The sequence below is a fragment of the Anser brachyrhynchus genome (genome assembly GCF_964034855.1).
Source record: "Anser brachyrhynchus genome assembly, chromosome: 16".
Lineage (NCBI taxonomy): Eukaryota > Metazoa > Chordata > Aves > Anseriformes > Anatidae > Anser > Anser brachyrhynchus.
In genome coordinates this window covers 14,863,657-14,878,733 of record NC_137734.1, presented here as the reverse complement: position 1 = coordinate 14,878,733, position 15,077 = coordinate 14,863,657, and the positions used below count along the sequence as shown (strand labels likewise).

The window sequence follows — 15,077 nt, the reverse complement described above, 5'->3', positions numbered from 1 at the left end:
TCTTGTTTTGGGAATGTTAAACAATGCTTTCCCATTCACATTCTCTAGGCCAGTCTTGATTTAAAAGGCTTCTCTCACATCCTGCCTTTGTCAGCTCTCATTCAGGCTGAGGAGTTCTAGGATATTTAATTGTTCCTTGTAGAAGGCCAGTCCATACTTTTTGCTAATTTCCATTGCCTTTCTTAGAGCCTTCTCTAGTTTTAATACATTTTACTGAGCTTAGGGACTGAAGCTGCATGCAGTATATTAGAAGACCACATGTACTTTGCCTCTGTACAGGGGCACGGTGATGCTTTCCAGCTACTCTTCCTTGCTTACAATTTGATCATGTTCAGGAACTGTCACAGCGCAAGGAGCTGATATGGGCCTCACATAAAGATGGCCATATGGACTCTTTAGAGAAAGCACCCGTAACACATTTTTCCAGCACCTCGAAAAGATGTGAGCAGATCATGACACAGAAGCTCACATTGCACTGACAGGAAACAATGTGTAGGAAACAGCAGTGTGCCCCTCTTAGACTAGAACAAGGACCAGGACTATAAATCAAGTGCCATCTACCTTCCATAAAAGCCACCAACATGCTTTAAGTCAACTAGCCATATTGATGCCTCACTGATCTCATTATGAACAACCTCTTGTTACAGATGTTTAATGGAAGCCTTTGATTAAAGGGCAGTGGCCACAATTAAAGGTCTTCCTCAAGGATACTGACTACATTCTTCCTAATATTTCCCCAGACTCTTCTGATCAAGGTGTCAAAACCTTCATACTTGTCTAGAAGTGTGGTTTGGGGTTGCCCTGTATCTGGAGAAGCTCCAACACCATGCCACAGTATGTTCAAGGAGACAGCCAGGAGCCTCACATTCCCTGAGAAACAGGAACTATTTCTCGTTACCTGATGGAAGCCAATATCTACTGAACTATATTAGCTTTATACAGAGATTGTCCTGGCAAGGCCAACCCACACTAAGGAATATGTTAAGGATTGGCTATCACACTGGAAGGTGAAAATCAAAGGAGGACTTTTATGTACGGCTCAGTTGTTAGAAGGACTAACAACCATTAGTAAAAATGCAGCAAGAATATGTAAGAAAAAGACAGGTCTGTGCTAACAGCCTCCCTATTCCATTTATTCTTGTACAGCCCACCTTGCTTACTGGACTAAAATGTTTTAGGGGTGTTGTCACAGCAACTATCTTTGCTAGTGCCTCTAGGGTGGAGAAAATGAGCCCTGTGTGCCTCAGCCGCATGGCAAATAGTCACCCAAGCACTTCTGCATGTGGATAGAGATTTTTTCAAGGCTGCAGGAGGTCCTGTAGCTGAACTTTCAACCCAAGTTGCAACTGACTGACTCACTGAACTCCCTTTGTAGCAGACTGTGACCCAGGAGAGCAGATCTGTCCCTGAATACGATGGTATATAGGCTAGCAGTAAAGCCTCAGGAGGCCGCGCAGCACCAGTGATCTGCACTGTTCTGCAGCAGTCTGCACTTGGCAAATGAGCAAGGAGAGGTGCTAGTTCTGCTGTGCAATGACACATCTTTTCTGCCTCTTTGATTTGAAATCAAAGCTGATAAGTTCGTTAGTGGAACAGGAAACTTTGGTTGCTGGAAGTGCCCCCTTGGAAAAGGACAGGGATTCAGTGAACCCATTTTCACCATCTTAATGCTTTAATTGTGTGATGCGAAGCAGGTGTAGCAGGCTCATACTGAAATATACTGTACCTTTGAAGAAAACAAATTTTCCATCAGACCTCTCGTAGGCTGCATCAATCTTTGCGGGAAGGCCTTTCCAGAACTGCTCAATTTGCATGGGATATCCTTCCTGCACCCGGTTGTTGCGCAGACGCCAGAACCAGCGATCCTGAGAAAATCAGAAAGCTCTTCAGACTGAGTACTGTCATCTTGCGATCTGGCATCAAGCACTACTAATCCATGCCTAAGCCTGTAGCCATTAAAGGTAGAAGTCCTGGTTTGGATGAGAGCTCCAATGCTGCCCAACACCAATTCCAGTGAGGGAAGCACTTCATGAGGGAGATGGCAGCCAAAAGGGTAACAAGATGATTATTGGTACTGTGAAAAAGGGTGGACAGAAGGAGAAGAAAAAGAAGCAGGGGGAAGCAAGTTTACAGTTTTAAGTGTAATGACCTCCCAGGAGAGCTGTTGCTCAACTATCTGACCTTAGGACAGCCATACAGTGTATGCCACTCGGTGACTGTGTGAAACACACAACATCCATAGGCACAAAGGAGTTATTAAATATCCCTGTAGATATAAGATCATTAGTTAAAGCCATAGTGGATGCTCAGGGAAGAGTAAGAGGAGGACAGTCTGTGATACTTCTCCAAATACCATCCCGGCCTTCAACAATTTTCAATTCAGACATTTTCTGTGGCTGATGTGTTTTGTGCATTTAATAACCTTCCATATTTCCCACTTCACATTCATACCCAGTGGGCAGAGTGAAAGCTCTGGGTATTTTGGGAGCAGGACCATGGTTTTCCAGATGCAAGGTGATCTAACGTAGGTCTTTGAGCAAAGCCTCTTCTTCCCTGGCTGCACTTTATGAGCAAGGTTGACTCAAAATCCCCAAGAGCTGCAAGTATGCTGAGTATTCCCTGAAGCCCAGGGTTTGGTGTATGCTATCTCTGGAGGCCACGAGGCTTAATCCCTGTCTGTTACTAGCATTGCTTTCTGTCTTTAAGGGTGGCTTCTCTCTCAGATTAATGGTCTCCGAATTTTCTGCCGATGTGTCCAGTTCATAGAATCATAGAATCATAGAATATCTCAAGTTGGAAGGGACCCATAAGGATCATCGAGTCCAACCCCGGCACCGCACAGGTCTACCCAAAAATTCAGACCATGTGAATAAGTGCACAGTCCAAACGCTTCTTAAACTCCAACAGGCTTGGTGCAGTGACTCCTTCCCTGGGGAGCATGTTCCAGTGTGCGACAACCCTCTCAGTGAAGAACCTCTTCCTGATGTCTAGCGTAAACCTCCCCTGCCTCAGCTTGACACCATTCCCGCGGGTCCTATCACTAGTCACTAAAGAGAATAGATCAGTGCCTTCCCCTCCAATCGCCCTCATGAGGAAGCTGTAGACCATGATGAGGTCTCCCCTCAGCCTCCTCTTTTCCAGGCTGAACAGGCCAAGTGACCTCAGCTGGTCCTCGTATGTCTTCCCCTCTAGGCTCTTCACCATCTTTATAGCCCTTCTCTGGACACTCTCCAACAGTTTCACGCCCTTTTTGTACTGTGGTGCCCAAATATCCACACAGTACTCGAGGTGAGGCCGCACCAGCACAGAGCAGAGCGGGACAACCACTTCCCTTGACCACCTAGCAATGCTGTGCTTGATGCACCCCAGGATACGGTTGGCCCTCCTGGCTGCCAGGGCACACTGCTGGCTCATATTCAACTTGGTGTCAACCACAACCCCCAGATCCCTCTCTGCGGGGCTGCTCTCCAGTGTCTCGTCGCCCAGTCTGTACATACAGCCAGGGTTGCCCCGTCCCAGGTGCAGGACCTGGCACTTGCTCTTATTAAACTTTACACTGTTGGTGATCGCTCAGCTCTCCAATCTGTCCAGATCTCTCTGCAAGGCCTTTCCACCCTGAACAGAGTCCACAACTCTGTTCAGTGTCATTGGCAAATTTGCTCAGAACACCTTCTAGTCCTACATCTGAATCGTTTATAAAAACATTGAAGAGGACTGGCCTTAAAATGGAGCCTTGGGGGACCCCACTGGTGACCATCCACCAGCCAGATGTGGCCCCATTTACCACAACCCTTTGAGCCCTATCCGTCAGGCAATTGCTCACCCATCACATGATGTTTTTGTTTAGCTGTATGCTGGACATTTTGTCCAGTAGGATCCTATGGGAAACTGTGTCACAAGCTTTACTGAAATCCAAAAGGATCACATCAGCTGGTTTCCCTTGATCGACTGGTTTCCCTTGATCAACTAGATGGGTGATCTTATCATAAAAGGAAATCAAATTTGTTTTTTTGTTTGAGGACCTACCCCTCGTGAACCCATGTTGGCTGGGACCAATGACTGCATTGTCCCCCAGGTGCGCTTCAGGAACTTCAAGGATCAACTTCTCCATAATTTTACCAGGCACTGACATGGGACTGATGAGTTCACTTTTTGGTGCACAGACACCAAAATTCTGTTTAGTCTGTAAATCCCATTAGGCATCGTTTCAAAATATTACAAAGCCAGTCTGCTTACAGTTCCCTCTAATGTTTCTCATTTATCAGCCTCAGAGGAACAGAGCTACCTTTAGAGACATTTCAAATGTAATGGTAACTACCTTATACTTTTATTCATCTTTTCCAGTAATGAAACTAAAGAAAGCCATCCATGAGATAAGCAAGAATTTTTAGTACCTTGAAAACAAACATTTCTCCTCTAAAGAGAGCCACAGTGTTAAAGTTGCCATCACAGATGTTCGGTTTCATGCCAGGAGGAGATGGCCTGTCACCTAGAGGAGGACTAGGAGGTCGTGGCTGTCTCTCATGTTTTCTTTCCGAAGTGGAGTGAATTCTGCGAACAGGAAGAGTTGGTAAAGGCCTGGTTGGCTCCAAGGGCTCAACAGGAGGACCTAGAATTGAAAAGAAAAATGTTTAGTGAAGTGGGCAGTTTTGGATTTTCTGTGCTTTCCTCAGGTTTTAAAAGGCAACAGGCTGGATGAAGTGTGTTGTGAGGAACGTATATATTCTTTATGAACTATATACACATAAGAGATCATTCCCTAGAAATGGGAAGCAGAACAAGATGTATATACACATGAAAGAGGTCTCAAAACAAACAAGGGATAAGAACTGAAGAAGAGACAGTATGTTTTTGTAGGTCTTTCCAAGGAGGCTGTAGATAAAAGGAGGATGCACACCAATCACATTCCCAAATGAAATTAAAGGTAATAGCCGTTGAACAGAAATGTTTATTAGTCCATAACAACAACAACAACCAGAACAAAGTTATACTGAAGATACTGCTGCAAACTAAGGGAAACTGCAGAAGAATTTAGAAATTAGAAGGCAATTACTTTATTGCAGATTAGTCACTAATCTTCCTCTTCAGAACACCATAGGAACTCCAACGAACAACTGTGATAAGGGCCTTTCCTCTCATTCTGTCATTCAGATGATGCCCGCCCCACCTACAAGCACAGCTCTTCCCTTTGATCCTTACCCAGATTATTCTGGGGATCTTAGAGGGCTGCAAGAATGTAAAGAACTATAATAAATATAAGCAGCTGAGACTTGGAGCTAAGGTCTGCTTTTGAAATGATTGTCCCACAGGAAAATTTCATTAACAGTGATAGAATCTGGTCCATACCTAATTAAGAAAATCATGGTAAGATTTCATGTTGCTTCTCAGAGATAGCACCAAGTTAGCATGACAATAAACAAAAGGCTACAAGAAGCAAGAGATTTGGCAAGTTTTACATTTGATGTAATCAAATAGGATTTGATTTGATTGTTTATTGACATGGATTATGGTTTCCATCTCTTTCTGAAAAGTGATTTTTAAGCAGCTATGTAAAGAGATTGCAGGAAAAAAACTTCCATCACCAGGCAGAACTGGGTCTGACTGCTATCAGTCTCACTGTCTTAGGGGGTTCAAGCACTGATGTGCTTCACATCAGCCATATTATTGTACTGGGTGAGGCTTGTCCTCACAGGCCACTGCAAGAGGAGCTATCCTGTTGTGTATGAGCATCTTGCCCAAACCCAGAGAAGGAATCTACTAGTAAGGATTTAGATACTCATGGAGGCTACGCACCTGTGGGATCAGAACAGTTTTGCAGATGAACATTCTGAACTATGGTGCCTAAAATCATAGTTGGGTCTCCAAGCTCACATATCAACTTAGATCTTAAATGTTACGTTTTCAAAGGGTTCCTATAATGAACGAGTGCTTAACATGTCCTAGAAGGGTGACTGGGTCAGTGAAAATCATCACAGATAGTGACAAAGAAGTCATCAGAGAAAGTCATCACATTTAATTGTTATTAAGGTTCTAACAAGAATTATGTCCATAGGTTTCATGGATGTTGTGTTCGGAAAGTGCCACTCAGATACTATAGCCCAACTTCCTGCAGAATTAGGCCAGAAACCTCCAGCTGTGAATCCCGTGACAAGTCTAGTGTTTTTGGTGCAGATACAGCATATTTTCCAGGAAGAGACATCTCATTTGGGCTTCAAGTCTTCAAACTTTACAAACTTCAAGACATTACATAAAATATGTAACGCACAAATTGTTCCAGTCATTAAGCCCTGTCACTTCTGAAATCTGTCTGACCTACTGTCTGAATTTGTGCAGGTTTAGATTCGGTATTTTTTTTCCTTTTCTATCTCTAGTCTCTCAACATTTAAGTGTTTATAGATCTTGATAAGGATGAACTTTAAAGTTCCCTTAATGAGCTGAATGGACCGATTCCATCTGTTGCTACAATGTCTTTTGGTTTTGAGATCTTGAAACTTAAGTCTTACAGCTGTTTTATAAAGTGTTGCAAATGGATAACTGTATTTCTGTAAGATGACTTGTCCTTACCATGTGGTATTTTGTGCCATATCTAATTTTTAATAACAATTGTTTTTATTTACTTTCACTCCAGAACTGTGATAAAAGACATTGAATATTGCTCATGGAAACTCTTTAGATGAGGATTCTCTGTGTAAAATTATTCTTGGAAAGCTATGAGATAATTTGCCTACATTAAATGAATAAAAATATTACACTGTTACCTTATATTTCTCATTCTCCTCCATTCTTAGCTGGTCAGTGCCCAGTATCTTAGCAGGCCATAAATTTCTCTTAAATCAAGTTCCCAAACTGTGATACTGCTATTGCTGATGATCTGTGAATTTTTCCCCAACTGGTATGCAGCAAAGATTTCCAGGTACTGCCTGTCATAGGAGCCAACAGGATTAGTGCCCCCCCTCTTGTTGGATGGGTCAGTATGGGTGCATCTACACTAGTGTTTCCAATGAGCTCAGGTGTGTACTTTTGAAGAGAATTTCTCAATCATTTTCAATATCTGTGCCTTGGTTCACATCAAAACACATTAAATAAATTATTTTTGGATGAAGCTAAATTTGAAAAATGCATTTCAGGAGCACATCTAGGATACTGCAGCTGCAAATGGGCATCACAGGGAAAGGCTAGAGATAATCCGCAGTAACCCCATTCCCCCCAGTGCTTACAGTGTAAGTGTCAAGTCCTCAGCACTCTATAACACCATCCCTAAATAACTGCTGCATCTACAGATGTGATAGTACTTTTCTTGCTAACAGCCATAGATGTTGTTTGCTAATACAGCCATAGGCAACGTATTGTCATGTGAAGTATGTGCAAAAGCAACTCCGGCAATGAGCTACACACTAGGTGGCACTTCTGATTTAGGCTGGAAAGCTCATGGAAGTAGGACTGAGTTGGTACAGTGGGACATGCTGCCAGAGGAAGGGATGGGAATGCGGAAAGGTCCCAGGCTGATCTCATACACTGAAGGCCAGAGTTCTGGTCTGTTCAGCTGTGACATGGGAACACGGTCTTCAGCTCTTGCTTTGACAAATTAAATGGGCCAGGAAACTGGAGGCCTGTTTTGTCTGCCCAAATATGTTGCAAAATCTTGTTTGGATTCCTGTGCCAGCAGACTGCTGCAAAGTTCACCTTTCTAAACGAGATTGCAGCATGTTGCTACAATAGCGCAACAGAGGTGTAGTTATTTGTTCCTCACTCTGCAAGAGGCTAACGTGCTGACCAAATCAAAGATGCATTTCTATTGCCATGGATGGATCACAAAAGTTTCTCTGGTTGCCAGTTTAATTGATATGGTGGAGTATTTTCTTAAGACACCTATTCGGTAGTTTGTGGAGGACCACCGACTGTTTCAGCACAAAGTCTACACCTGGAAAGATCCCTGTATTTTAAGGAGCAGCTAGAAGTAAATCCACAGCATGACTGTAGGGAGGGCTCCAAGGAGTACTGTTGCCTTTAAACAGGGTGAGATGGGCAGCAGTCTGCAATGCAGAGAGGAACACCTGCTGCCAGAGGGAATTGTCTGGGAGGGACCCAAGAAATCACTGTGTTATGTATGTGTGTGCTGTATTCAAACTGCTTGATGGAAAGACCCATAGCGAGAAAGGGAGCGAATGCCAAGTCTGGGCTGTTCTGCTTCTCAGACACAGCAAATGGACAGAAATGCTGAAATCAACAGCCATTCTGGATTTCCAGAAATAATAAGCCAAAAAATCCACACTTTGAGAGAAGAGAGCAAGAATACAGTTTTATAGAGATGACTGTAATAAGATGAAGAGATGAAAATATTTTAAAACTCTCTTTCAAAGCAAAAAAGGCTGAGACAGGAATAGTATCTAAAAACACTAATGTTAAATGTGTCTGACAGGTCAAAAAGACACATAAGCTGATATATGGTGCGGAATAGGGACTACAGTGTTGTAATCATATACTATAAATTTAATGTCTCATCAATCATTGGAGGTATTCAAGATTCAATGAATTAAAGATACAGTTGTTTGGTTTTTTTACGGCATGTAAATCCTGTTTACAGAGATAATTAAAAAAAAACACAACAAAACAGTCTGTTTTTAGATGAGTATCTCTAAATTGTCAGAACAGTTGAATTGTCATGGAATGAATCAAAACCATAACAAAACAGAGCATTAATGAAATGGATTAGAACTATAGGAGTACAGGCAACACTGCAAAATCAGACAATTTGGGAATGGGATATTCTGGTTCAGCATTCAGACTAGCGATAGGTACTGTGACAGGCAGAAAGGCAGCAAGACAGGATGGTGGAGCAGCACTGGGAAAAATTGCCCAAAGATGTTGGTGGACTCTCCAGCCTGAAGGCTTTCAGGGTTCACTAGAGAAAGCCATGAATGGAGTCAAGTAGTGTTGGCAAAAGTCTGCTACAGGTGGGAGCTCCAACTAGAGACACAGGAGAACCCTTCCAGCCCAAATGCTTTCTATACCACTATGAAAAAGACCAGAAGTGTAACAGAGGAAATAAAACTGCTTCATTTCCTAGAGTAAAGAGAGCTATGTAAGAACGAAATAGCAATGTGCACAATGAGAGGGGACAAGGGGATGTGCAGTGCAGAGAGAAGCTGTGGACTCCAGCTTCAGCAGTTTCAAAGATTTGCAGGGTATACCTGCTGCTGGACACCCGGTAGCTATATTTGTGACTGCAGCTAGTAAAAACAATCTCTTTCTTGTTTCACAGATTTACAGCATCAGGAAGGACTAAGAAACCATCTTGTGTCATCTACTGTGTAGCATGTATCCATACTTCATTCCTGTTCAAACTATGCTAGTTTTTAAGCATATTTAATATTAAAAAGAGAGAAAGACAGAAATGAAAAGCTCACTGCAATTTTTAGTAAAACTGTTCCACCCAAAAGGTACCCCAGGAATTAAAAGTACTGCCTTTCATTTACAGCTGGGGTTTGGAGAACTTGAATTGGTTCATCTTTCCCACTTTCCCAACGCGAGAGGCCATTCTTGTAGTTTGGTTTTCTGAGCAGGTGCTTGGCCTTGATCCACAATCAAATACACAGATGTCAGCACTGACTGCTGCCACACCTAACTTCAAGGTGCCGGGCCCAGGGGTGGCATCCCTGGGCTTCGGTTTTCTTCTCCCTAAACAAGGGACAAGATGAGTGAGATGCCCCACTTAGATGCTTTAAAGGCAGGTCTCTGGAGTACAGAATGTGGCTGGGCAAAAGGATGGCTTGAGGGCCTTCCCATGGGGATGAAGGTTTACATGGGGTGCTTTTTCTTTTACACCAAGGGCTCAGATTCACAAGCAAGGACCACTCGTACACCAGGCTACAGCCTACCCTACCCGTGCTGCAGGACAGCAGTCACATTCAACTCTCTAACGCTTATGTGCCGAAAGTCACAGTCTTCTGTAGTGAAGAAGAAAGTTAAAATAGCACCTGCAACTCTTAAAGGCTTTAATTAAATTCTAAGATGTGACTGAAATTTGGTCTACAGTTAGAGGGATGGAAAGCAGCAGCACAGCCTGCGCACTGCTGAAGAAAGATGCTCTCTTGTAAGATATGAGCCACTTTTGGAGCCCAACCTGGCACAAAAGCAGAATGAATAGACCCTATATAGTTTGCCAATCATTGCTATTACATTAGTGTCATGACTGTAACCTGCCTTCAAAATAGATGGCTAAGGGCAGGATATAACAGCTTTATGAGCAGCAGAGATGACCGTGAACAAAGAGTTACTTAACAGATGCTGGCACGTTGGTATTTATTGTGGAAACTGATTATGCCCACCCTTGATATGACTAACTAGGCAGTATTGCACACAAATCACAGCCTCTATCACTACATTTCCAAGCAACTTCAGAGAATCAGTCAGAGCAAATCTCATTGAGAGAAAATTAAGTGAGAGGCTGTTGCTTGGGTCTGCAATTGAGCCTGAACCCGGTCATCGGGTCTGCACCTAGTTATTGTGTGTGATTCCAGCACCAGGGCCAAACCCTCCCCTGGGGCTGACCCTACGGCCACTCCCACACAAGAAGCAGGCAAGAAACCCCCTGGAGCCAGAAACTCTGCTCTGCAGGGAGGCACCTTGCTGGGAGTTTACAGACACTGTGTGGAGAAGAAGACTTTCTTCCTCTCTATCACAACCAAGGCAAAAAAAAAGTCAGAAAGCTTTTGGGTCACAGCAGATCACCTTCGGAGTGTGACTTCCGCCACTGGCACTTAGCCTCCTCCCTTCATGCTTCCTCTGTCGCAGACCATCTGAATACCAAGGTGACCTGTGAAGATAACACAGAGAGAGGAGGCATTTAGGAGCCACTGTGTCGATAGTTGAGGACAAAATATAATCGTACTGTCCTCCCGGCTATTGACAGAGTGTTCCCTCAACTGCACAACACCCGCCTGGAGGCATCCTGCACGGCTTGGCATCCATCAGGGCCAGCTCTGCGTGAGCCAAGCGGCTCTCCAAGCCTGCCAGTGCAGAGGACATCCTTTATTTCAGGTCAGGGGAGAGAACAATCCACCTGCAAACAAAGGTATTTCTTTATTCTCTTAATATTCACTCCAGGAATAAGACTACCAACAGGACTACAGCCAGGAAGTTAGGCTTTTGAATAAAATACAGGGAAGTTAGGGTTGTAAAACAGTGAGGTACATGTTTTTTCAGGACTTAGCCATCTATGCAGGTACAAAGGAAAGGCTCTTCAGGTGAAAATCAAAATGTATGATCCAAAGGAGCCTGGGAGAGTGAGAGAAACACACTGGGATGCTCTGCAGACCCCACAGCAGTGGAGAGAGGTCCCTGGTCATATTAAATGAGCTAGTTGCCGACGAGCTATCTCAGGGAGGAGAGATGGTCCACCCACAACAGCTCAGCACTCAGGAAGGACTCACTTCCCTTGCTCTCCTAGTAATCCTGTCCATAGAGCACTTTGCTCTTCTGAAGTTAAATTTCAGCAGTTAAAGGGAACTGGATAATTTCAGCTAGTTTGGATGTCTTTGGTAAAGTGCACTACAGTCTGCAGAACAAGCCCCAGCACTCACAGTGTACCCAGCAGCTGGGCAGCTGGGTCCTTGTGAGCATCACTAGGTGGCAGGAAGGGTTCCTCACGCCCTTTCTACAGACGTCCTTTGAATGACCGACTGATACCCAGGTAGGTGACAGAGCACTTGCCTGGAAGACAGGAGTCCATGGCTGAAATCCTTGCTCTAAACAAAAAGAAATGCTTTCCTGGTCTGTGTAACAAGGTGATTCACCTTGCATTCGAGTTCTCTGCTTTGGGGTCAATAAAAGTGGGTCCAAAATTCCTGGGCTGACCTTAGGCAGAAGAAGGATGAGAGTTTAGGGCTCTGCAAGATGCTCCAGATGTGGTGCCTGCAGCCCAGTTTCCCTCTGGAAAAAAAACAAACATTAAGAAGCCTGACATTCACTCCACTTCAAAACAAAGCATTTTTTTGTACTCAGAAAAATCTGTAGGATGAAAGAAGTTTTTCCTGCCCAGCCATACCATAAAGCAGTGCTCCTCCTTTAGCTGAGAAAGCTCCTAAGAAGGGTGCTCCCCGCTTTGCCAGGGGACAGCTAGTCAGTGTGGGCCAGCTCCCTCCTCTCAAGCCCAAGGTGTGCAGCTCCAGGGCCAGCGTGATTGCGGGTGAGTCCCTGCATCATGGCTGAGACCTCCATGGGTCATGTGGGCCTCAGGGATACCACAGGGGACCAGGCGGTTACTCCCTGCCTGCATTTTGGAAGAATGGGAATGGAGAGCTGGTGTATAGCAGGTGAGACTCAGTGGATGCACCAGAGGTGGAATCCGATGTTTTGTTCCGGATCCAACAGAGTCGCTAGAAAGAAGGAAAGGTGAACATAAAGGGAAGCAAAAGAGAGAAAGAATTTGGTATTTCTGTAGCATGCCAGAGATGTGTAACCATGGCAGATCTTTTCAGTTCTCTTATTGACAAATGCTGTCCTTCTCCTGCCCTCTGTGGAGCACGGATCTAAAAGTCCCAGATCTGGGAGCATCCTCTAGCACTTTGTGTTGTTTCAGGGATGCTAGAAGAACACAAGTGGGGCTGTAGAAAGGCTGATGATAGTATAGGAAACCCCTAAGTCCTCAAAGAGATGCTCATTTCAATTGCTTTTCTGGGTGCTGCTGCTGCATAAGTACACGGGATAGAGGGTCACTGGGAATGAGGATACAGTTTGTTTCTATTCTCTGCACTCAACAGAGTGCAAGAGTGCAAGGAGACAGGATTAATCATACCATCAAAAAAAAAAAAAGAGAGAGAAAATAAAAGCAGCACTATTATTTCTACCATTACCAGTCAGTCTTCCAGCACAGATAACACAGGGAGAGATAATACTACCAGCTGATCAGCTGCATGCCTTAGTTCTTTTATGACACAGTGAAAAAAAACTGTTCATCTTCTTTGCTTTGAAAGAAAATAGTATTGTCAGTTTGCCAATGAAGTGGAGAGATGGTAACAGGTTTTCAAAGGAATACTGAGATGAACATTTTTGGAAACCTCTGTACTACTGTCTTGAGGACTAATACCTTAGTATAAGCAGAACATCTCACAACAGTTGATCTCAGTGGCAGCATCTGTGTGGCCTTTGATGTTTCTGAAGCCCACACTGCTGGGACTCTAGGGCTCGCAGTGCATTTGGATTTTGAGAACTGTGTGACCTTGGGCTCACCTGTAAGGTAGCATGCAGTCTGCTTCCAACTCACCTGGACCTTACCACCTTTGTCCCTGCCACTGCTCATCCACCTGCTCACCAAGCACAGAAACTCACCTTCTTTGCCCCTGCAAAGCAGAAGCTCTAGATGGAATGAGCAGTCACAGGGAGAATCACTCTGTCCTCAAGAGCTGGGATCTCTCAGAGTAGGTACTTCATTTCTGCATGTGAAAATTACCCTTTCAAATTCTGTCTTCTGGTACTTGTCCTTCAGGAGATGAACATCCATCACAGTGCTGCAGAGGACTGTCATTACTGATCATTTGGCATGGGGAGATACACTATAGGCATGCAAATCCATCACGCACAACATGCTTCTCTGTCTCACAATCACTAAAATCATCTTCTATACATAGGGGTCTTCGGTGTTACTCCATACTCTTACCACCTGCAGAGGCCATTATCAGAAAATGGTCCTAATACGAATGTTTCTAGATCCTGCATGACAGCAAAGCTTGCTCTGATGGTCCTGCTCACAATGCAGTATGGCCGCATGGAGCTTAGAGCCTTTTGCAACAGGTCTTTCTGCTGTTTCATCACAAGCCATCTCACACATAAATGTAGGTTATATGGATCTAGGATTGCTCTATGGGAAGCCATTGGGAAAAAGGTGAGTTAAGTTGTGAAACCTATGCTTGCTGCACAGGAGTAAAGGGACCAGAAGAAGGTGCTACTTGCTCAGGATCTGCTGATCATCTATACCTGGATGTCAGAGGTGGCACTGTCCAGTGGTGATTAATCTGTTCCTTGGACAGCCACTGGCAGGGTTTTCACTACCACCCTAGACTTCAGCCCTCATGGGATGCAGCACATGCACTGACTAGGAGATCTTCTCTTGGGCTGTGGAAAAAATGTGTGAGGCTAACGTCCTCAGCAGGACTTGGGAGCATTGAGATCCTTGAGGCTGTCTCCAGGCTTAATGATTCGGTCTGTCTTTGAGTGGACAGCAGACCTTTCCTTTGTGACCTTAGGCTTCAAAAAGCCCTTGAAGGTAATGGCCTGGTTTACCAGCTTCAAGTATCCATATAGATACGAGTTTTTTCTGCACCTCAAGTTGACCTCTCTGTACCCCAGGCATGGTGTTAGGAGGGTCACTCCTAATATGAGAGGCTGCTTCACAGCCCACTGCAAAACGGTGCTTAAAGCAGGACATGAAGAACAGAAGAAACAGTGTTGAAAGATGATCAGTTCAGGTTATGTGACAATGCTATGGCTGAGTATGCCTCCTCTCTCCATCCGCGTGGTATCTGCATGCAGCCCTGACTTCAACACTAGAACAAGTAAAAGAGGCAGTCAACTTAACTGAATATCCAAAGGACCTACATACTAGTATTATTTCCAGTTTAATTCCTTCCTGGCCATGCCACTCATAACACAGGCACAAAAGTACAGTGGGAGATATCTTTCTGAAAAAGACATACAAACAACAGTCATGGCATTTCCCTTTTTTTGTCAAGGCACAAGCTTCAAAAAGCACCTGTTAGAAGATGGAAATCCTGCTGACTTGTTTTACAGCCCACTCTGTCACGCATGGTGAGCTGCTGCCCCTTTCATCATTAGCTCATAAATGGAAATAACATTTTAAACATTGACCTTATACCAACCAGAGCAAAGCACAAATCAGATTTCCTATCACCTGCTGTCTCTCCAGGTGAGTTTTGAAATAAATCCATCAGAAAATAACTTAATCATGCAACAGATCATTGTATGAGAGACTTAGACATAATACTTTTCTAATGGATAGAAAATAGAGATACAACATAAAAACACATTTGAAGTGCATCATTGTCAAAAGAAGACAAAGT

General features: G+C 44.0%; 1 protein-coding gene across 2 annotated transcripts in view; it reads right to left on the bottom strand.

The window, feature by feature from the left end:
• Positions 1-15,077, bottom strand: part of MMP24 (matrix metallopeptidase 24) — a 51,302-nt gene that overhangs the window by 5,301 nt on the left and 30,924 nt on the right. For both annotated transcript variants that reach the window (XM_080558813.1, XM_080558814.1), the window contains exons 6-7: positions 4,395-4,609; positions 1,727-1,865 (exon numbers count right to left, since the gene is read on the bottom strand). In XM_080558813.1, the coding sequence (XP_080414939.1) occupies positions 1,727-1,865; positions 4,395-4,609 (354 nt within the window). The remainder of the gene's footprint in view (positions 1-1,726; positions 1,866-4,394; positions 4,610-15,077) is intronic.